The following is an 18,576-nucleotide window of genomic DNA, read 5'->3' as shown; positions in this document are numbered from 1 at the left end:
GGTTGCCACCTACATTTTTTATACAGACATGTTTTTTGAATGGCTGTCCGGGTCAAAACTGCCTGCCCAGTTTTCCAAATTAGGAAAACTGGGCAGGATTTCCTATGATTGACGCAGCACCGGCCAATCGCTGGTTGCAGAGGCATTGTCCTGCCAGTGGCATCACTGCCCCTCACCTGATGCATCATGACCTTGCCCCCTCCACGTAACAGCCCCCACCCCCCTGCCCGGATTGCGCCGAGCGTAAAGGTGGCAACTCTACAGGCAAGCCTTTCACAATAGGGCTTGTTGATATTACACTCATCAGAAGGGCAGAAATTGTGTTCTTGTACTTGTTTGAAGATGTTTGGCTAAGTAGCTAAGCGACAGTGTTGATGTGAGCCTGAATCAATTACCAATCAATGAAACATTACTCTTTCAGAGGCTTCATGGTGAGCTTCCACTGAGCCTAGATGAACTGGAGAAGGTGTTTGGTACTTTGGATGCTGATGGCAATGGCTATCTCACCTGGGAAGAATTCACTACAGGATTTAGTGAGTAATCTACAAACATATGCTTCTATTTGAACAATCCAGTCAACATCACACCCATCCTATCAATACAAAATGACTGCCAGGAAAACCCTTATATAGTAAAAATATAGGGGTTACCTGACCTGCTATCGAGAAATCCTGAGCATTAACAACAATTAAGTCTTAATTTGATTTAATTATCCATTAAAATAAGGAACTGACCCACAAAGTTGTGTAGCCTAATGCTTCTGGTTGTACTCAAGAGTTTCCACTGTGGTGGCTTTTATAACTACACTATATGACCAACAAGTCTAGACAGCTGCCTGTTCCCCAACATTTTAATTCCAAACCAAGGGGATTCATATGATACTGATCCTCCCTTTGCTGCTAAAAGAGTGGCGGGGGCGCAATACTACTTGCGACAGCTCTGAACTTAATGAATATAATTAGGAGTAAAAAGCCAGATTTTCATCCTACTGTGCACGTGCACCTAATCCAGGGCCTCCAGGGAGGACAAAGAAGCAATACCCCAGGCTGGTGAAGTTTTCAACAAACAGATGTACCAGCTTGGGGTCTCAGGTAGGCAAGTATACCTTTCCTGCTCCTTTCACATTTCCTTTCATTGGGCCCTAGCCCAAAACCATAGAACAGTGATCCCCAACCAGTGGCTCACGAGCAACATGTTGCTCACCAATCCCTTGGATGTTGCTCCCAGTGGCCTCAAAGCAGGAGCTTATTTTTTACATTTAGTAAACTCACGTATCCATATTCCAGGCTTGGAGACAAGTTTTGGTTGCATAAAAACCAGGTGTACTGCCAAACAGAGTATCCTGTAGGCTACAGCCAACCACAGGCCATGTTTAGCGCCCACAGGAACTTTTTCCATGCTTGTGTTGCTCCCAACCCTTTTTAAAGTTGAATGTGGCTCATGGGTAAAAAAGATTGGGGATTCCTGCCATAGTAAATAGCCCCAGACAATGGAAATCACATGTAGATCAGACCAAAAGTTGTTAGTTAAAAAAAATCATCTCAAGCCTTACGTGTTTTGTGTCCCTCGGACACTTACTAATAGGCTCCCTATGAATAGTACTTGTGCTGACTTTACATCCTCAGACAAATTAAAACTCGGTAGTGAGTGTTCCATCTGAGGACATGGCATTTTAGAAGTAGTGTCTGTATATGAGAAATGAAAGGTTTAGGGCACACTGGAAATCACATGTAGATTAGACCAAAAGTTGTTTTATGTCCCTCGGACACTTAAGTCTATGGTTAAGCGTCCGAGGGACAAGAAACGTGTAGGGCTTGAGATGATTGTTTAAAAAAAAAGATTTTTCAACTTTTTTTTACACTGGAAACCACATGTTGATCAGACCAAAAGTTAAAAAGTAGAGAAATCTTTTTTTAAACAATCATCTCAAACCTTACGCGTTTCGTGTCCCTCGGACACTTAAGCCTATGATTAAGTGTCCCAGGAACTCGTAACGTGTAGGGCTTGAGATGATTGTTTAAGAAAAGAAGATTTTTCTACTTTCTTTACACTGGAAACCACATGTAGATCAGACCAAAAGTTGTTAGTTAAAACGTACAAAAATCTTTTTTTAAGCAATCATCTCAAGCCTTACACGTTTCGTGTCCCTCAGACACTTAAGCCTATGATTACGAAACGATCATGAAACCCGTAAGGCTTGAGATGATTGTTTAAATAAAGATATTTCTACTTTTTAACCAACAACCTTCCATTTCTCTTTGCAAGGATTGTCCAAGGGACACGAAACATGTTAGGATTGAGATTGAGATGATTGTTTGAAAAACAGTTTTTCTACTTTGACATCTCAGGTCAGTTTCTCTTTGGAGAGAGAATTACTACAAATACATCAGCTGCAGAGGAACCTCTTGAGGAACTGGAGATGGAAAAAGAATATACAATGAAATGGGAGGAAGGTACTGAGAAGCTTGAGGAGGATGAAAATACTCAATTTTACAACCTTATTGACACATTAGGAGCCAACAAGTTCCTAGAAGAGTAAGTAAATCCACAAGCTACTACTTATTACAGGACACCAAGGGGGTTATTTATTAAAGTCTAAATGCCAAAAACTCTATAAATTTGAGTTTTTATTAAAAAATCTAAATTTTTAAACCCTCAAATTTTCCATGATTTATTATACCCCGAGGATGGAAAAAGTCTGAATACGAAAATCCGGCATCTCAGACCTGCCGAGGTTGTGTATAAGTCAATTGGAGAAGTCCTGAAGGTATCCTGATCTGTGCTGGGTTTCGTGCAAAAATCCAAAGATTTCGTGGTTTTTGTGCAAAAATCCGGAAGAAACCGGAGTTTCGGGCGAAAAATCTGAAAAATTTGTTTGATTAGAAAATTCATAAGATTAGAGTATTCATACAATTTTCATAATATTTTTTAGTTTTTTCCCGCACTGCCATTTTTGGGGAAAATGGATTGATAAATAAGTGGAATAAACCGTGTGGAGTATATTTCAGAAAATAATGAGATAAATTCTGATTTTGATAAACAAACCCCCTGTCATTGCTCTACGTTCAGATTTGATATGATGTTTGTTTATACCTGTATTTGTATGATTTTAGCCTCTTGGAGTTAATCCATATTGCAATAAACCCCATGCCCTGGCCTCCGCTGATTTGTTTATAACAGAAGGATTCAGGGATAGCGCTGCTTGTTTTTTTTTCAGTGAAAACCACATAAAAAAGCTGTGGATGGAGCTGAGGAAAGACGAGCCTCATCTGTTGACGAGTTTTGAAGAATTCCTGACCCGAATTTTCTCCCAGCTTCAAGAAGCAAATGCAGAGAAAAATAAAATGGAATGTGCCCTGAAAAAGTGAGAGACTGCATTTTATTCATCTCTTTACTGATTTACAGGGAGATTATAGATTTTTATTGAACACAAGATACAACCTGGCACAGCAGACAAAGGAATAGTCCTAGGATCAGAGTCAAATTCAGGCCACCAGCAAAGCCCCAGTAGCAAACAACAGAAGGGAGCAATGCTTAAAGGAGAAGGAAAGCTATGGAGGCATTTTATTGGCAATAGTACAAGCTATAACACTATATTTAGTCTGCAGAATGCTTTACCATACCTGATTAAACAGCTCTAGAAGTTCTCTGTTTGTTTAGGATAGCAGCTGCCATATTAGCTTGGTGTGACATCACTTCCTGCCTGAGTCTCTCCCTGCTCACTCATAGCTCTGGGCTCAGATTACAGCAGGGAGGGGGGGAGGGAGGGAGAGAGGAAGAAATTTAAGGTGGCCATACACGGGCCGATAAAAGCTGCCGACAGACCGTGTCGGCAGCTTATTGGCCCGTGTATGGGGGCCCCCGACGGGCTTCCCCGATCGAGATCTGGCCGAAAGTCGGCCAGATCTCGATCGGATGGGATTAAAAATCCCGTCGGATCGCGGCCGCATCTGTTCGTTGATGCGGTCCCGCGATCCGACCGCCCGTTTGGCGAACGCTAGGATCCGATCGTTGGGCCCTAGGGCCCACGATCGGATCAGCCCGATATTGCCCACCTCAAGGTGGGCATATCGGAGGGAGATCCGCTCGTTTGGCGACATCGCCAAACGAGCGGATCTATCCGTGTATGGCCACCTTAAGCAAGCTCAAGCCCAAGCCCTGGAGGTTTAAGCTGAAAACAGGAAGTCTGATACAGAAGCCCATGAGTACACAATAGAAGGAAAGAAATGTGCTGTTTCTTTTGACAGAGGACTCAGAGCAGCATTACTTTGAGGGTTTACTGGTGTATTTATATAGACCTTTCTGATAAGGCTTACTTAGTTTTAACCTTTCCTTCTCCTTTAAATGTTGAAATATAACCTCCAAATGTTTGATCCACTTGCATCTGCGGTGTATTGTCAATATATGTACTAGGGGCCCCTGCTTAGTGCAGCAACTCTAGGGGTGTTGCCTATTGTTGGACAGGTATGGGATCCAGATACCTTAAGTCCACTAGAAAATCATTTAAACATGAAATAAACCCAATAGGCTGGTTTTGCTTCCAATAAGAACTAATTATATCTTAGTTGGGATCAAGTACAAGCTACTGTTTTTTTATTACAGAGATAAAGGAAACCATTTTTAAAAATTTTGAATATTTGAATAAAATGGAGTCAATGGAAGATGGCCTTTCTGTAATTGGGAACTTTCTGGATAACGGGTTTCCGGATAACGGATCCTATACCTGTACTTTTTATTATTTATCTTTCTGTTGAGGCTTTTTTTTGTCGTTTTCATACTGCAAATCTTAAATGGCTAATTCCGTATTGCGGAATAAAATACCACAGTGGGGAAAAAAAACGTTGATTTTTGCTAAACATCAACATGTTATGCATGGATAAAGAATAGACATATTTGTAAATTCCTTTTGGACAGGAAAATAGCAAACTATGATGATGAGATACAGAATTTATATGAAGAGATGGAACAGCAAATAAAGACAGAGAAAGAACAGTTTTTCCTGCATGTGAGTATATTTTGCTTTAATGCTCGTTTTATCCAATAACCAGAAAAGAGAATTATCAGTAGGGATGGGCGATGGGATTTCGCCCCCCTTCCCCCTTCCTGTCCCTAATTTGCATATGCAAATCAGGAATCTCATTTGGTTCAGTATCCGGACTAATCTTTTAAGAAGGATTCGAGGGTTCAGTCTTAATTGAGTCTTTGTACACAAAACCGAACTTCAAACACATATCGAATGACAAACCTAAACGGCCACTTTTGTAAATGACAAAATTGTTTATTTATTATTTAACAATTAAAGGACCAGAAACATCCAAAAAAAATTTAAAAAATTTTTTTTTAGTATACATTAAAAAAAAAACCCACCAAGACAAATTAAACTTTAAAATTGCAAAATCTTTATTAAGAAATAACTTACTGAAACTCTCAATGTATACTAATGAATTTTTTTTACATTTTTTTTGATGTTAATAGTCCTTTAAGAAAGTCGAGAAATTCGTAAATGGTGAAATTATGGTCCAAAATTTGGTCAGGGCCCCAACTGGGTCATAAAAAGTCTTTAGATATATGAAATATCTGCTCATTCATTCAGACACAGAAAAAAAAACAGTTCTGAGAATATCTAAAATAAGTGTATTGCATCTGCCCTCCTAAACGGGTCACCACCAATAAGACCAGGACCTGCTGAATTCATTGGACTGTATATGTATAGGATCCGTTATCCAGAAAGCTCAGAATTACAGAAAGGCTTCCATAGACTCCATTCTATCTAAATAATCCAAATTTTTTAAAATGATTTCCTTTTTCTCTGTAATATTGAAACAGTCGCTTGTACTTGATCCCAACTAAGATATAATTAATCCTTATTAGAAGCAAAACCAGCCTTTTCGGTTTACAGTTTTCATGTTTACAGGATTTTCTAGTAGACTTAAATTACGGAAAGATCCATTATCAGGAAAGCCCCTGGTCCCGAACATTCTGGATAACAGGTCCCATGCCTGTACTGTTTGGGTTATTTGTGCTTAAAATCATGTTGCTTTCAAGGTATAAAGATCCAAATTACGTAAAGTTCTGTTATCTGGAAAACCCCAGCTCCCGGGCATTCTGGATAACCACATACCTCCCAACTGTCCCATTTTTTGAAGGACAGTCCTGATTTTGACAGTCCCGGATCGTTACTGAAATGTCCCGACTTCTCTTTGATCTCCTGCACTGAACAGCAAGAAAAAGATACAAAGTTTCTAACTTAATTGGCTTTTGGCAGAGAGCCCAGAATGGATACTTACATACTTTTGTAACAGTTTAAGAAAATGAGGTCTCTTGGGAGAACTTAGACTCACAGTTTAAAGGGCAATTCGCCTTCATTAGCAAAACTGTAATAACACTAGTGATGGGCGAATTTCTCCCGTTTCGCTTTGCCGAAAAATTTCCTGCAAAATTCGAATGTTTTCATGAAAAAATCATGAAATTTGAATGTTTTCATGAAAAAATCATGAAATTTGAATGTCTTCATGAAAAAATCATGAAATTTGAATGTTTTCATGAAAAAACTCATGAAATCTGAACGTTTTCACGCAAAAATTGTTAAGATTGGAAATGGACACCAGCAAAACGCAGAAATTTGCCGCAAATTTGTGCCAGGCGAATTTATTCGCCCATCACTAAATAACTAATTAAAACCACAGAAAGGTGTTCAAACTTTCATAACCTGCCAAATTTTGTAAAATTAACATGGTAATTAGGGGGTGTGGCCACAAAATGGGTGTGGTCAAAAATATTTTGCCCGCACTCCACGCAGCAAATCTTTTTGTCCCTATTTCTATTTCCAAAATGTCGGGAGGTGTGTAATGTTATCGTTTGTCGTGTTCTTCTACTCAGGACACAGAACGGTATCGGTCACGCAGCAAAGACCTGGAGCAAAGGCTTCAGTCCAAAGAACATGAGTTGGACCATCTGGTTCAGAAGCAGAAGAGGGTAAGTCCTTATTAACCAACATTATTTATTCACTTTGATGTCAGCCCATAAATATATTTACTTTTAATTCATTCCTCTTTTCCCCACCGCCGGTAATAGGATTGTTATTTAATATCTCAGAGACAATGAGCTGCTTTAACAAAATCCTTTGATGTGGCACAAAATTAAAGCAGCCGGGAACATAATGAACCTCACGCGTTTTGTAGAATCGATGGGAATCCAAACTGTTTTGTTACAGTGTAAGTGAGGCTCTTCAGGCACATAGTGGGGATCAGTGGGGGTCTCTCGGATCTGAACACAAAATGAACAAGAAACACAAACAACAGGCTGTTACACAAGGTTTCCATGCAATTTACAGCAATCGTGCTTTTTTATATTAATTAATATTAAGAAATGAACTTATTTGGCACTTTTCTGCTGTTTATGATGTTTGCATCATTCTAGGTTTACTTGGAAGGGGAGAATGAATAAAGTATTTTTAATGGGGTTGCTCACCTTCAAATTAACTTTTAGGGGCAGATTTATCAAAGGTCGAGGTGAATTTTCGAATGAAAAAAAATTCAAATTGTGAGCTAATTTTTGTGTACTTTGACTAGAGAATAGTCCAAATTTTGAAAAGAATGTCAAAATTAGAATATCGAACTTTATCATGTACTGTCTCTTTAAAAATTCTGCTTCGACCATTCGCCATATGAAACCTGTGTTTTAGCCTGTGGGGGACCTCCTAGAACCTATTTGGAGTCCATTTGTGGACTTTGAAAAATCTAAGTTTTTTTTCGGAATCGAATTCGATCGAATGCGATATTCCTTTGATTCGTACAATTCGAATTCGGCTGAATACAGACCTATTTGATTGAAAACTGACCTATTAAACCAAAAAAAAACAAAATTTTGATTGGTTTTTTTGAATTTTGATGTTTTTCCAATTCGAAATTCTATCGTTAATAAATCTGCCCCTAAGTTTGATGTAGAGAGTGATATTCTGAGAAAACTTGCAATTGGTTTTCTTTTTTTATTATTTGCGTTTATTTTATTTTTTATAGTTATTTAGCTTTTTAGCTAGCAGCTTTCCAGTTGGCGATTTCAGCAATCTGGTTGCTACAGTTGAAACTAACCTAGCAACCATGCATTGATCTAAGTGAGACACAGGAATATAAAAAGGAGAGGGTCTGAATAGAAAGACGAGTAATAGAAAGTGGCAATAAAATTAAATGTGTAGCCTTACAGAACATTTGTTTTTAGATATGGGGTCAGTGACCCCCGTTTGAAAGCTGGAAAGAGTCAGAAGAAGAAGGCAAATTCAAAAACTTGGCATGTTAAACAAAGACAGAAAATAGAGATGGGGACTTTATTACCTAAGGACCTTCAGCTGTTTTTGAAATAAAACTCCCAGCACTCCTGGCAGCTGACTAGGACCTTTCATTTAAGGGAGGAACTCCACGGGCGACTTTGGCACGATCCGACACGCGCAGCAAAAACGCAGGCGTCAAGTCGGATGCAACAGAAATAAACAGGAACGTTGGATGGTGTCACATCGTTTGTCCGACGCAACCCAACTGTCGGATGCAGATGCTGCACGCTGCGTTGGAAGAACGCTGCGACTTCATCCGACATTTCCATGTCTTACCTTATTTCCGTCGTATTTCTGCCTGCTTTTTTGCGCAGCACGTCGGATCATGCCGAAATCGCCCCTGGAGTTCCTCCCTAAAAACAAATAAAGGGCTACAGGTTGGTCAACATATTTAAAGTTTTAGGGTAGAACTACATGAGTGCTTTTAGCATCCGTTCCAGCGTTCTGAGATGAATCGCAGGCGTCACATCAGATGCACCGAATCTAAGGTTAAGTAATAGGAATGTCGGAAGTTGTCGCTGTGTGCATCCGACGCAGCGTTCGCATCTGACAGTCGTGTTGGATGCACGCAGCGACAACGTCCGACATTTCTATTACTTACCTTACTTGACCAGAGCAAATGTAGAGTAGACTAAGGTCACCCAGTAACCAATTATAATGAGCGAATTTATTCGCCGGCCATGGATTCGCTGCGAAATTCCGAATTTTGCCACCTGCGAATGATTTCGCCAAAATGAGGTGAAAATACGCCCATAAGAAAAAACGCCCATTGACTTTTATGCATTAGGACAAAAAAAGTCGCCATAAGAAAAAACGCCCATTGATTTTAATACATTAGGACAAAAAAGTCACCATAAGAAAAAACGCCCATTGACTTTAATACATTAGGACAAAAAAGTCGCCATAAGATAAAATGCCCATTGACTTTAATGCATTAGGACTAAAAAGTCACCATGAGATAAAACGCCCATTGACTATAATACATTAGGACTAAAAAGTCGCCATGAGATAAAACGCCCATTGACTTTAATACATTAGGACAAAAAAGTCGCCATAAGAAAAAACACCCAATGACTTTAACGCATTTATAGAATCCGTGGGGAAAATACCAAGGTTCTATTAAATAGTATTAATGTCACTAAGGGGTCCAAATTCTCACCTCATTTTGGGCCCAATGGAAAGTTGGTTTCTGATGGCGACCCTTCCCTGTATCCATGTAGAGGAATTTATTGGCAGATTTATCAAGGTTCGAATTTCGAGGTTATGGGAGTTTTGTTTTTTTAAAAAAAATATTAAATTGTAATAAAAAAAAGACCAACCAATATGTATTAAAAAATGTATTAACTTCGAGTGAATAGGCTGTATTCGATCATTTGAATCGAAGTATTTCAAAAAAATAAAAAAAACTTTTGATTTTTCAAAGTCCGCCAAATGATTCCAAATACGAGGTCCCCCATAGGCTAAAACAGCAATTCCACAGATTTTAGATGGCGAATAGTCGGTCGAATTTTTAAAGAGACAGTACATTATAAATGTCGACATTCTAATTTTCGAATTTGGACTATTCCCTAGTCGAAGCACACTAAAGTTAGCTCACAATTCGAATTCAAAAATTTTATAACCTGATTTGCCGATTTCGTTGTTTTATAGCTCGAAAAGCAATGCAAGGAGCTTAACAGTGACAAGTACGATACAAAAGCTGAAAACGAAAAACTGAAGACCTCGAATAAAGAGATGCGGCGAGAACTGGAGAGGACGACTCAGGAGCTGGTAACTGCCCAGAAACAGCTGAAGATTCTACAGGAGGCAGCGTCTCAACTGAACGAGGAGAGAGAAATGTATGTTGTGTCCCTGCTGCCCAGATTAAAGGGGACACTTGTTTTTCTTCTAAAATGAACTTTTTAATGTAGCCGGTGATAAAAAATAAATGGTGCCTGATACAAACAAAAGAGGGTTACTATTAAAATGAAAGAAGTTTTCTTTGACTTTAATGGGATACTGTCATGGGAAAAACATTTTTTTTCAAAATGAATCAGTTAATAGTGCTGCTCCAGCAGAATTCTGTACTGAAATCCATTTCTCAAAAGAGCAAACAGATTTTTTTATATTCAATTTTAAAATCTGACATGGGGCTAGACGTATTGTCAATTTCCCAGCTGCCCCCAGTCATGTGACTTGTGCCTGCACTTTAGGAGAGAAATGCTTTCTGGCAGGCTGCTGTTTTTCCTTCTCAATGTATCTGAATGTGTCTCAGTGAGACATGGGTTTTTACTATTGATTGTTGTTCTTAGATCTACCAGTCAGCAGTTATATTGTGTAAGGGAGCTGCTATCTGGTTACCTTCCCATTGTTCTGTTGTTTGGCTGCTGGGGGAGGGAAAGGTAGGGGGGTGATATCACTCCAACTTGCAGTACAGCAGTAAAGAGTGATTGAAGTTTATCAGAGCACAAGTCACATGACTTGGGGCAGCTAGGAAATTGACAATATGTGTAGCTCCATGTCAGATTTCAAAATTGAGTATAAAAAAATCTGTTTGCTCTTTTGAGAAATGGATTTCAGTGCAGAATTCTGCTGGAGCAGCACTATTAACTGATTCATTTTGAAGAAATTTTTTTTTCCTATGACAGTATCCCTTTGTTAGCATGTTGTTGAATGTCCTATTCCTAGAAACTTTGCAGTTGGTCTTCATTTAAAAAAAACAAAAACGTGTTTACATTTTTTTTTTTTACTCTTTCTAGCTTTTGCATGGGGGGTCACTGACCCAGCACAATGCTCTTTAAGGCTAAAATTAGTGATGTGTAGGTAGGGCTTTTCCCAACCTTTTATAGACCCGCGCCGTCCCGCTGACATCACAAAAAGGGGCGGGGCGAGAGGCGTGCGTCTATCAAAACTCAACCTGGAAGTCGGCATTTGGAAGGTCGCCGGCGAGCTCGGCCCCAACCCGTCCGACCCGTGGGTCTTGTGTTCTTACTTAGCTTATTATTCAGTCCCTCTACAATTCATATTCCAACTGCCTGGTTGCTAGGGTAGCAATAAGATGACTACCAAACTGGAGAGCTGCTGAACAGATTGTTTGCCTTTGTATTCCAATGCAATAATGAAGCACACAGGTGTGGTAGCCATTATTTGGAAACCCGTTATCCAGAAAGCTCTGAATTATGGAAATGCCTCCTCCCATAGACTACATTGTATCCACATTTTTAAAAATGATTTCCCTTTTTCTCTGTAATAATAAAACAGTATTTTTCTAGTACACGATCCCAACTAAGATATAATTAATCCTTATTGGAAGCGGAACCAGCCTATTGGGTTTATTTAATGTTTATATGATTTTCTAGTAGAGATAGTGTGAAGATCCAAATTATGGAAAGATCCATTATCTGGAAAACCCCAGGTCCCGAGCTTTCTGGATAACAGGTCCCGTACCTGTATTGTTTAGGTGATGTGTGCTTAATTTTTGATTTGTTGCTCAATTGCATTAACATGGAAATGGCTGGACCCAGAGAAAGCCGGTTTCTTATTGGACGTTTCCCTAGAAAGAATTCATTAAATCGAGCAAATATTTTTCTTGTATTCTAGGGAAGTTTACAGAGTAACTGAAGGTTTGCAAAGAGAAAGAACAACTCTATTGAAACAGCTCGATCTCCTAAGGTAAATATTGAGGTTACTACACTGTTGCTTAGTGATGGGCGAATTTGCGGCGTTTCGCTTTGCCGGAAAATTCGCAAATTTCCCAAAAAATTCGCGAAAAGGTGAATAATTCTCGAAACAGCAACGTTTTTCACCGCCGTCTATTTTTTGACACCGGTGAATTTTCGCGGACGTTACGCAAATTAGCTGTAAATTCGCGCCTGGCGAATAAATTTGCCCATCACTACTGTTGCTATAGTATTGCCCGCTCTGGCTCCAGAAATGAGAGGAATCATTGTCACTGGAAGAGAGTGAAACTGAGAAAAACTTTGAGTGATTAATTATAATTACTTATAATGACCTTACTAATAGCCATCAGAGATTATAGTTTAGTACTACGGCTTGACATCACTTAGAAGATAAGTTAAAGCCTGCCAGATATCCAACTAATGTATTCAGGTGCTTTGTAATTGTTAAAGGATAAGTAAACCTTTAAAATAAGTCAATGTAAAATTGATGAGTGTTATTCTAAGCCCTTTTGTCATTTACATTCATTATTTATTTTCTTTTTATTCCAAGATATTAAGGGATACATGTGCTGTTCATATGAATGAGTTTTGTTCCAACAGCACCCCCTGCTGGTCAGTTTCTGACCAGTCTGACCACCAAGTAGTCAAGGAAGTTGTCAGGAGAAAGAAAGAGGCTGCTCTGATGTTCTTCGGCTTAGGAAAGATTTGAGAAAGGTTTCTAATTGTTTTCCTAAGCAGAAGAACATCAGAGCAGTCTCTTTCTTTCTCCTGACAACTTCCTTGACTACTTGGTGGTCAGACTGGTCAGAAACTGTTGGAATTCATATTAACAGCACATGTATCCCATAATATCTTGGAATAGAAAGAAAATAAATACTGAATGTAAATTTGCAACCACGTCAGTTTTATATTCACTTATTTTAAAGGTTTACTTATCCTTTAAGGAATAGGGATGGGCGAATTTTTTGCTTTGTTTCGCTGCAAAAATTACGCCCATAGACTTGTATGGCGTTGTGCATCAAAAAAAAAAGATGCGCGTCAAAAAAATTTTTGCCACGCGGCAAATTTTTTATGCCGTCAATAGACTTTAATGGGCGTCGGCAACATTTCGCCGGTGGCGAATTTTTGGTGAAACGAAACGGGTCAAATTAGCCCATCCCTATTAAGGAAACAATTCAAGGAAACCTTTCTGTTTTATTCTAGAGAAATGAATAAGCACCTAAGAGATGAGCGGGACAGCTGCTTACAGGTAAAGAACTTTCATTTCCAGGGATTATTATTTTTCTTGCTTCACCGGGTTTAACATTATATTTGCTGCCTTGTTGACAGAAAGAATGCATGCTGATTTCCTATAGGTCCAAGTGCTATAAAGACTTTGCACATGGGGTATATATTCTGCCCACTACAGTGAAGAAATAGAATAGAAAAGAGCAGATTTTTTAATATTTTATTTTGAAATCAGACATGGGGCTAGACATTTTGTTCGTTTCTCAGGTGCCCTCAGCCAGGCGACTTGTGCTCTGATAAAATTCTGTCACTCTTTACTGCTATGCTGCTGTTGGAATGATGTTACCCCCACTCCTATTCCAACAGCAGCCTTTAAAGGAGAAGGAAAGTCGTTTAGCACTTAGGTTTACTTACCTGAAACCCCGGGCCGGTGCTCCTATCATCAGAAAATTGCACCAGACCGGGGGTTATACCTTTTGTGTCTTCTTCTTTCTTTGCGCGGCTATGCATGCGCATTAGAGTGAAAAGCCGAACTTTAACTAAAAAGTCAACTATTTTGTTCTACTGCGCATGCGTATGCCCCGGGAAATTTTAAGAAAGAAGAAGCTGGAAGAGAATCGCTATGTGTTGCTCACTGGAATAACGCCGGGCCGGTGCAGTTTTCTGCTGATAGGAGAACTGGCCCGGGGTTTCAGGTAAGTAAATACATTCACTTGGGGGTGCCTAGACGACTTTCCTTCTCCTTTAAGCAGACCATTTGGAAGGTAACCAGATTACAGCTCCCTGACACAAGATATAAGCTGCCTGGTAGATACAGTATAAGAACAGCACTTAGTAGTAGTGATGGGCGAATTTATTCGCCAGGCGCGAATTCCCAGCGAATTCCCAGCGAATTCCAGCGATTCGCTGCTGGCGAATAAATTCGACAAACCGCCACGAAAATTTGCCAGCGTTTTTTTGGACGCCAGCGCGACTTTGCCAAAAAACTACGCAAAAAATAGACACCGGCACCATTTCGCCCATCACTACTCAGTAGTAAAAATCCAAGTCCCACTGCAACTCCTCAAGTTACATTGGAGAAACAAATAGCATGTCTGAAAACAGTTCATCATGAAGTGCTGGATCTTTCTGAAAGAACAGGATCAGGCTGCCTACACTTTTTCTGATCAGGAATAACATTTTATATTATAGAGTAAATTATTTGTAATTTAGAAATAAAAACGACACCATAAAACTTTACTTCTGTATGCAGCAAAAACATCTACCCAGTCTTCCATTAAAGAATAGCTACACATTTCTTTTTTATGATATTGTTTATATTCTGTTGTGCTTTTCCAAAACAAGTTTTTTTGGTAGAAAGATAACTAATAACTGGAGACATTTAATTTTACATTAGAAACCAGAGGGAAACTCAGGAGCATCAATAAAGGAACAACGATCCGGCTCTATTATTGGCAAATACGTTGACCGTAAACCGTCAGTGAAAAGGTATTTATACCCTTTGGGGAATTAGAGAATTAACTTTTCAGTGGTGAAAAATTCTCTTTGAATTTCCACATACATCATTTCCTCATGGCGAAAATTCTCTAGAGAATATTCCCCACTACTAAAAATATGAGAATTAACGCCTCGAGAAAATTCACCACATTTCTCTTGAAAAAGTGAAGATTTTTTGTAAACACAAGGGGGCAGATTTATCAAGGGTCGAAGTGAATTAGAGGGAATTTTCGAAGTAAAAAAATTCGAAATTCAAAGTAATTTTTTTGGATACTTCGACCATCGAATAGGCGACTTCGACTTTGTTTCGAAGTAAAATCGCTCGACTATTCGACCAATTGCTATGTTAGCCTATGGGGAAGTCGAAGTAAAATCGATCGACCAATCGATGAAATACTTAGAATTGTTCAATTCGCAGGATTTTACTTCAACCGCAAATGGCCAAATTTGATGAAAAAAAACTTCGACTTCGATATTCAAAGTTGAAGTAATTCAATTCGATGGTTGAATTTCAAAGTATTTTCAACTTCGAAATTCGACCCTTGATAAATCTGCCCCGAGATGTGTTGTGAAAAATCACCTAGCGAATTGAGGTGAAATTTGAGAAAATTCACAGTTTAGTAAATGTGCTCCCTCTGTCTTGCGCTTATATTTAACCGTTATATGGTGATGGCGAGGACAATGTCTAGCATCATATTTAAATAACTCTACATTTATAGTAGGGGATACATTGTACTCTTGATTCTGAAACCCCTAGCAACCAATCACATTTGTATTTGAATTAGTTGTTGACCACCAGTGATGGGTGAATAAATTGCGCAGGCGTTAATTTGCGGCGAATTTCCGCTGAAAAGTTGCTTGCGCTAACATTATTCAGACGCCCATTGTCTTTATTCCTGGCGTCAAATTTGCAAATTTTTGCGAAGCGAAACGGGACAAATTCGCTCATCACTATTGACCACTGAAAGCTAATTGCTGGTTGGTTGCAATGGGCTGCGACTCCAGTTTTGAGACTGTACTCATAGGTAGTGATGGGCGAATTTGTCCCGTTTCGCTTTGCCGAAAAATGCATTCGCGAAATGCATTGAAGTCAATGGGCATCAAAATTATTTTGATGCTCGTCAATTTCAACTCCCGCAACAATTGTTATACGCGCGCCTATTTTGGCCAAATGCATTAAAGTCAATGGGCATCCGAATAATTTTGAAGGGCAACAATGTTTATGCGCACTCAAATTTTTTGCACGTGTCATATTTTTCGACAGCGAATTTTCACGGAAATTCCCAGCGAATTCGCGTCTGGCGTATTTATTCACCCACCACTAGGTTAAAAGCATACACAAATATTCTGAGCTGACAGAAAAACAAACTGGTAGACTATAACATTTCTGGCAAAGTAATCTCTATAGTGTAACCATTTTTCTGATGAGCCATTTCTTCTGTTTAGCTAGCCATTTACATTTAAGGGAAAATATTGCTTCTTTGAACCATTTTCACTTATATATAAATTTCCACAGAGAAACACAGGGGCTCATTTATAAACTTCGTGCAGGGGCAGAATGATTCACTCAATGAAAATATTTGCCCTGCGCATGGTTATATTTATAAAGCTGGATATACTGTAGGTGGTGTACTTAATGTGCAAACAGAATTGCGATTTTTTTTTTTTAGCGCCTTGTGATGTCCATAAGAGCTTTTTAAATATGGCAAAAAATGCAAATTGCGGATACTCCGCGTTTGAGTTACGCCGCAACTTTGCTGGCGGAGAAAATATATTCGCAAAACAGTTTGGCAAATTGCAAATTTAAGTTAATGTCAACACTATTTTCGCGCACAACAATATGACACACTGAGCGCACTCATGCAAACACCTGTCTCATTTGCGAAAATGTATTCACAGTGCGAATTCGCAAAAAAACGGAAAGACTGGCACAGCAGTGCAATATTTTAGCTTTCAGGAAAAAGCATTCCAATCATTTGCGAATAAATATGCGTTGTGTGAACTTTATAAATGACCCACACATGCATAATTTGGAGGGCCAAATCTAAGAGGCTCCCTATGCAAGACCTGCCCCAATTCAACCCTCCCCTCACATGCACACAATGAGGAGCAAGGAGTAGAGTCCTGCACAGGTCCAATTGGAAGGACCCCTGCCCGACCCAAACCCGCTGACCTCTAACCTGACCTGTCCCCGCCACCCATCACATCTCCCTACCCAGAGCCACTACCCGACCAGAACTCTATAAGTTAAACTTACTACCCGACCCAGGACCCGTGAAACCGGAAGTGACATCATCTCAGACCAGAAGTGATGTCACTCCGCGGCCCATTCATCCGGAAAAGTACAAAAGAGTTTCCTTACAGCACTAGGGTGGGTGGGAGGGATCAGTCCCGCACATTTGCCGGGTACCCAGACGGGTCACCCACAGACTACCCACACATTCAGGGAATCACAGATTTTCTACCCACAACCCGACCGCTTTGCAGGTATTCCACGGGTACCCAACCCAGTGCAGGACTGTAGCAACACACTTTAAAGGGATACTGTCATGAGAAAACACATCAGTTAATAGTGCTGCTCCAGGAGAATTCTGCACTGAAATCCATTTTTCAAAAGAGCAAACAGATTTTATTATATTCAATTTTGAAATCTGACATGAGGCTAGACATATTGTCAGTTTCCCAGCTGCTCCCATTCATGTGACTTGTGCTCTGATAAACTTCAGTCACCCTTTACTGCTGTACTGCAAGAAAGTAATTCCATCTTAAAGTGCAGGCACAAGTCACATGACTGGGGGAAGCTGGGAAACTGACAATATGTCTAGCCCCATGTCAGATTTCAAAATTTAATATAAAAAATTCTGTTTGCTCTTTTGAGAAATGGATTTCAGGGCAAAATTCTGCTGGAGCAGCACTATTAACTTGAAAAATCATGTTTTCCCATGACAGTATCCCTTTAAGGCAGAATTGTAAGTGAGTTGTATTCTTTGATTTTCCTTTTATAGCATATTTGCGGCATAAAATAACAATGGAATTTTACAGGAATTTGGTGCGGCTGGTAATGCTTTTTGCATTAGTATAATCTAATGGCAAAATAAAATTAAGTGGCTTTTCTAGTGGCAGTTGAGGGATTGTATTATTTTTATAAATGCTTTTTATTTGAAAAAAAAGAACATTTACGAAAACCCATTTGTAACACAAAGCATTGCAAGCAAATATATACCGTATAATCAAGAACATTTCACATTTTATTATTTGTTAATTAGAAGTACATTTTCAGAGACTCTCAATTATTAGTACGTTTTAATTAAATCTGATAGATAATGGCATGACAGCTTCTATGCTCTTCCATGCTCAAAAGCTCAATATTTGCATTTTATTATAAGGCAGTAATCAAAAGGGATATAAAATACAATATGCGCTAAATGCTTTATTGTATTGGACATAAAATAGGGATGACCTCATTTGTACACAGGAGCTCATTACCCAGTAAGGTGACACGTGTTCTTATATTTAAATTCTATAGGGATAATTTGAGAATTAAAAATAAAGGATTGTTAATTATGTTACTCTGGAGAGTGCTGTAAGTTAGGCACTTTTTGGTCTACTCTTTTTGACCAAAACCAATGTATAAAGGTGAGATGAGAACCATCTATCAGGCACAAGTCTTGTAGAGTCTTGTAGAGTCTTGTAGAGCCTGACTCTTACTAGGCAGGATACACTATGCTGCAAACATGGGACATTCATTGTTCTCATGTATAGAGTGGATGGAAGAGGAGTTAAGGTGGCCATACACAGGCCGATAAAAGCTGCCGACAGACCAAGTCGGCAGCTTATTGGCCCGTGTATGGGGGCCCCCGACGGGCT

General features: G+C 39.3%; 1 protein-coding gene across 1 annotated transcript in view; it reads left to right on the top strand.

Annotated features, from left to right (window-relative positions):
- cracr2a.S (calcium release activated channel regulator 2A S homeolog) overlaps nt 1–18,576 on the top strand; it is a 57,663-nt gene that overhangs the window by 26,635 nt on the left and 12,452 nt on the right. The window contains exons 3-11 of the mRNA XM_018254871.2: nt 422–533; nt 2,349–2,535; nt 3,218–3,364; nt 4,915–5,005; nt 6,880–6,975; nt 9,977–10,164; nt 11,906–11,977; nt 13,189–13,234; nt 14,609–14,700. Of these exons, the coding sequence (XP_018110360.1) occupies nt 422–533; nt 2,349–2,535; nt 3,218–3,364; nt 4,915–5,005; nt 6,880–6,975; nt 9,977–10,164; nt 11,906–11,977; nt 13,189–13,234; nt 14,609–14,700 (1,031 nt within the window). The remainder of the gene's footprint in view (nt 1–421; nt 534–2,348; nt 2,536–3,217; nt 3,365–4,914; nt 5,006–6,879; nt 6,976–9,976; nt 10,165–11,905; nt 11,978–13,188; nt 13,235–14,608; nt 14,701–18,576) is intronic.

Source organism: Xenopus laevis, chromosome 3S (assembly GCF_017654675.1).
Source record: "Xenopus laevis strain J_2021 chromosome 3S, Xenopus_laevis_v10.1, whole genome shotgun sequence".
Taxonomy (NCBI): domain Eukaryota; kingdom Metazoa; phylum Chordata; class Amphibia; order Anura; family Pipidae; genus Xenopus; species Xenopus laevis.
Note: the sequence above shows the minus strand (reverse complement) of the source record. Positions and strands in the feature narration are given on the sequence as shown.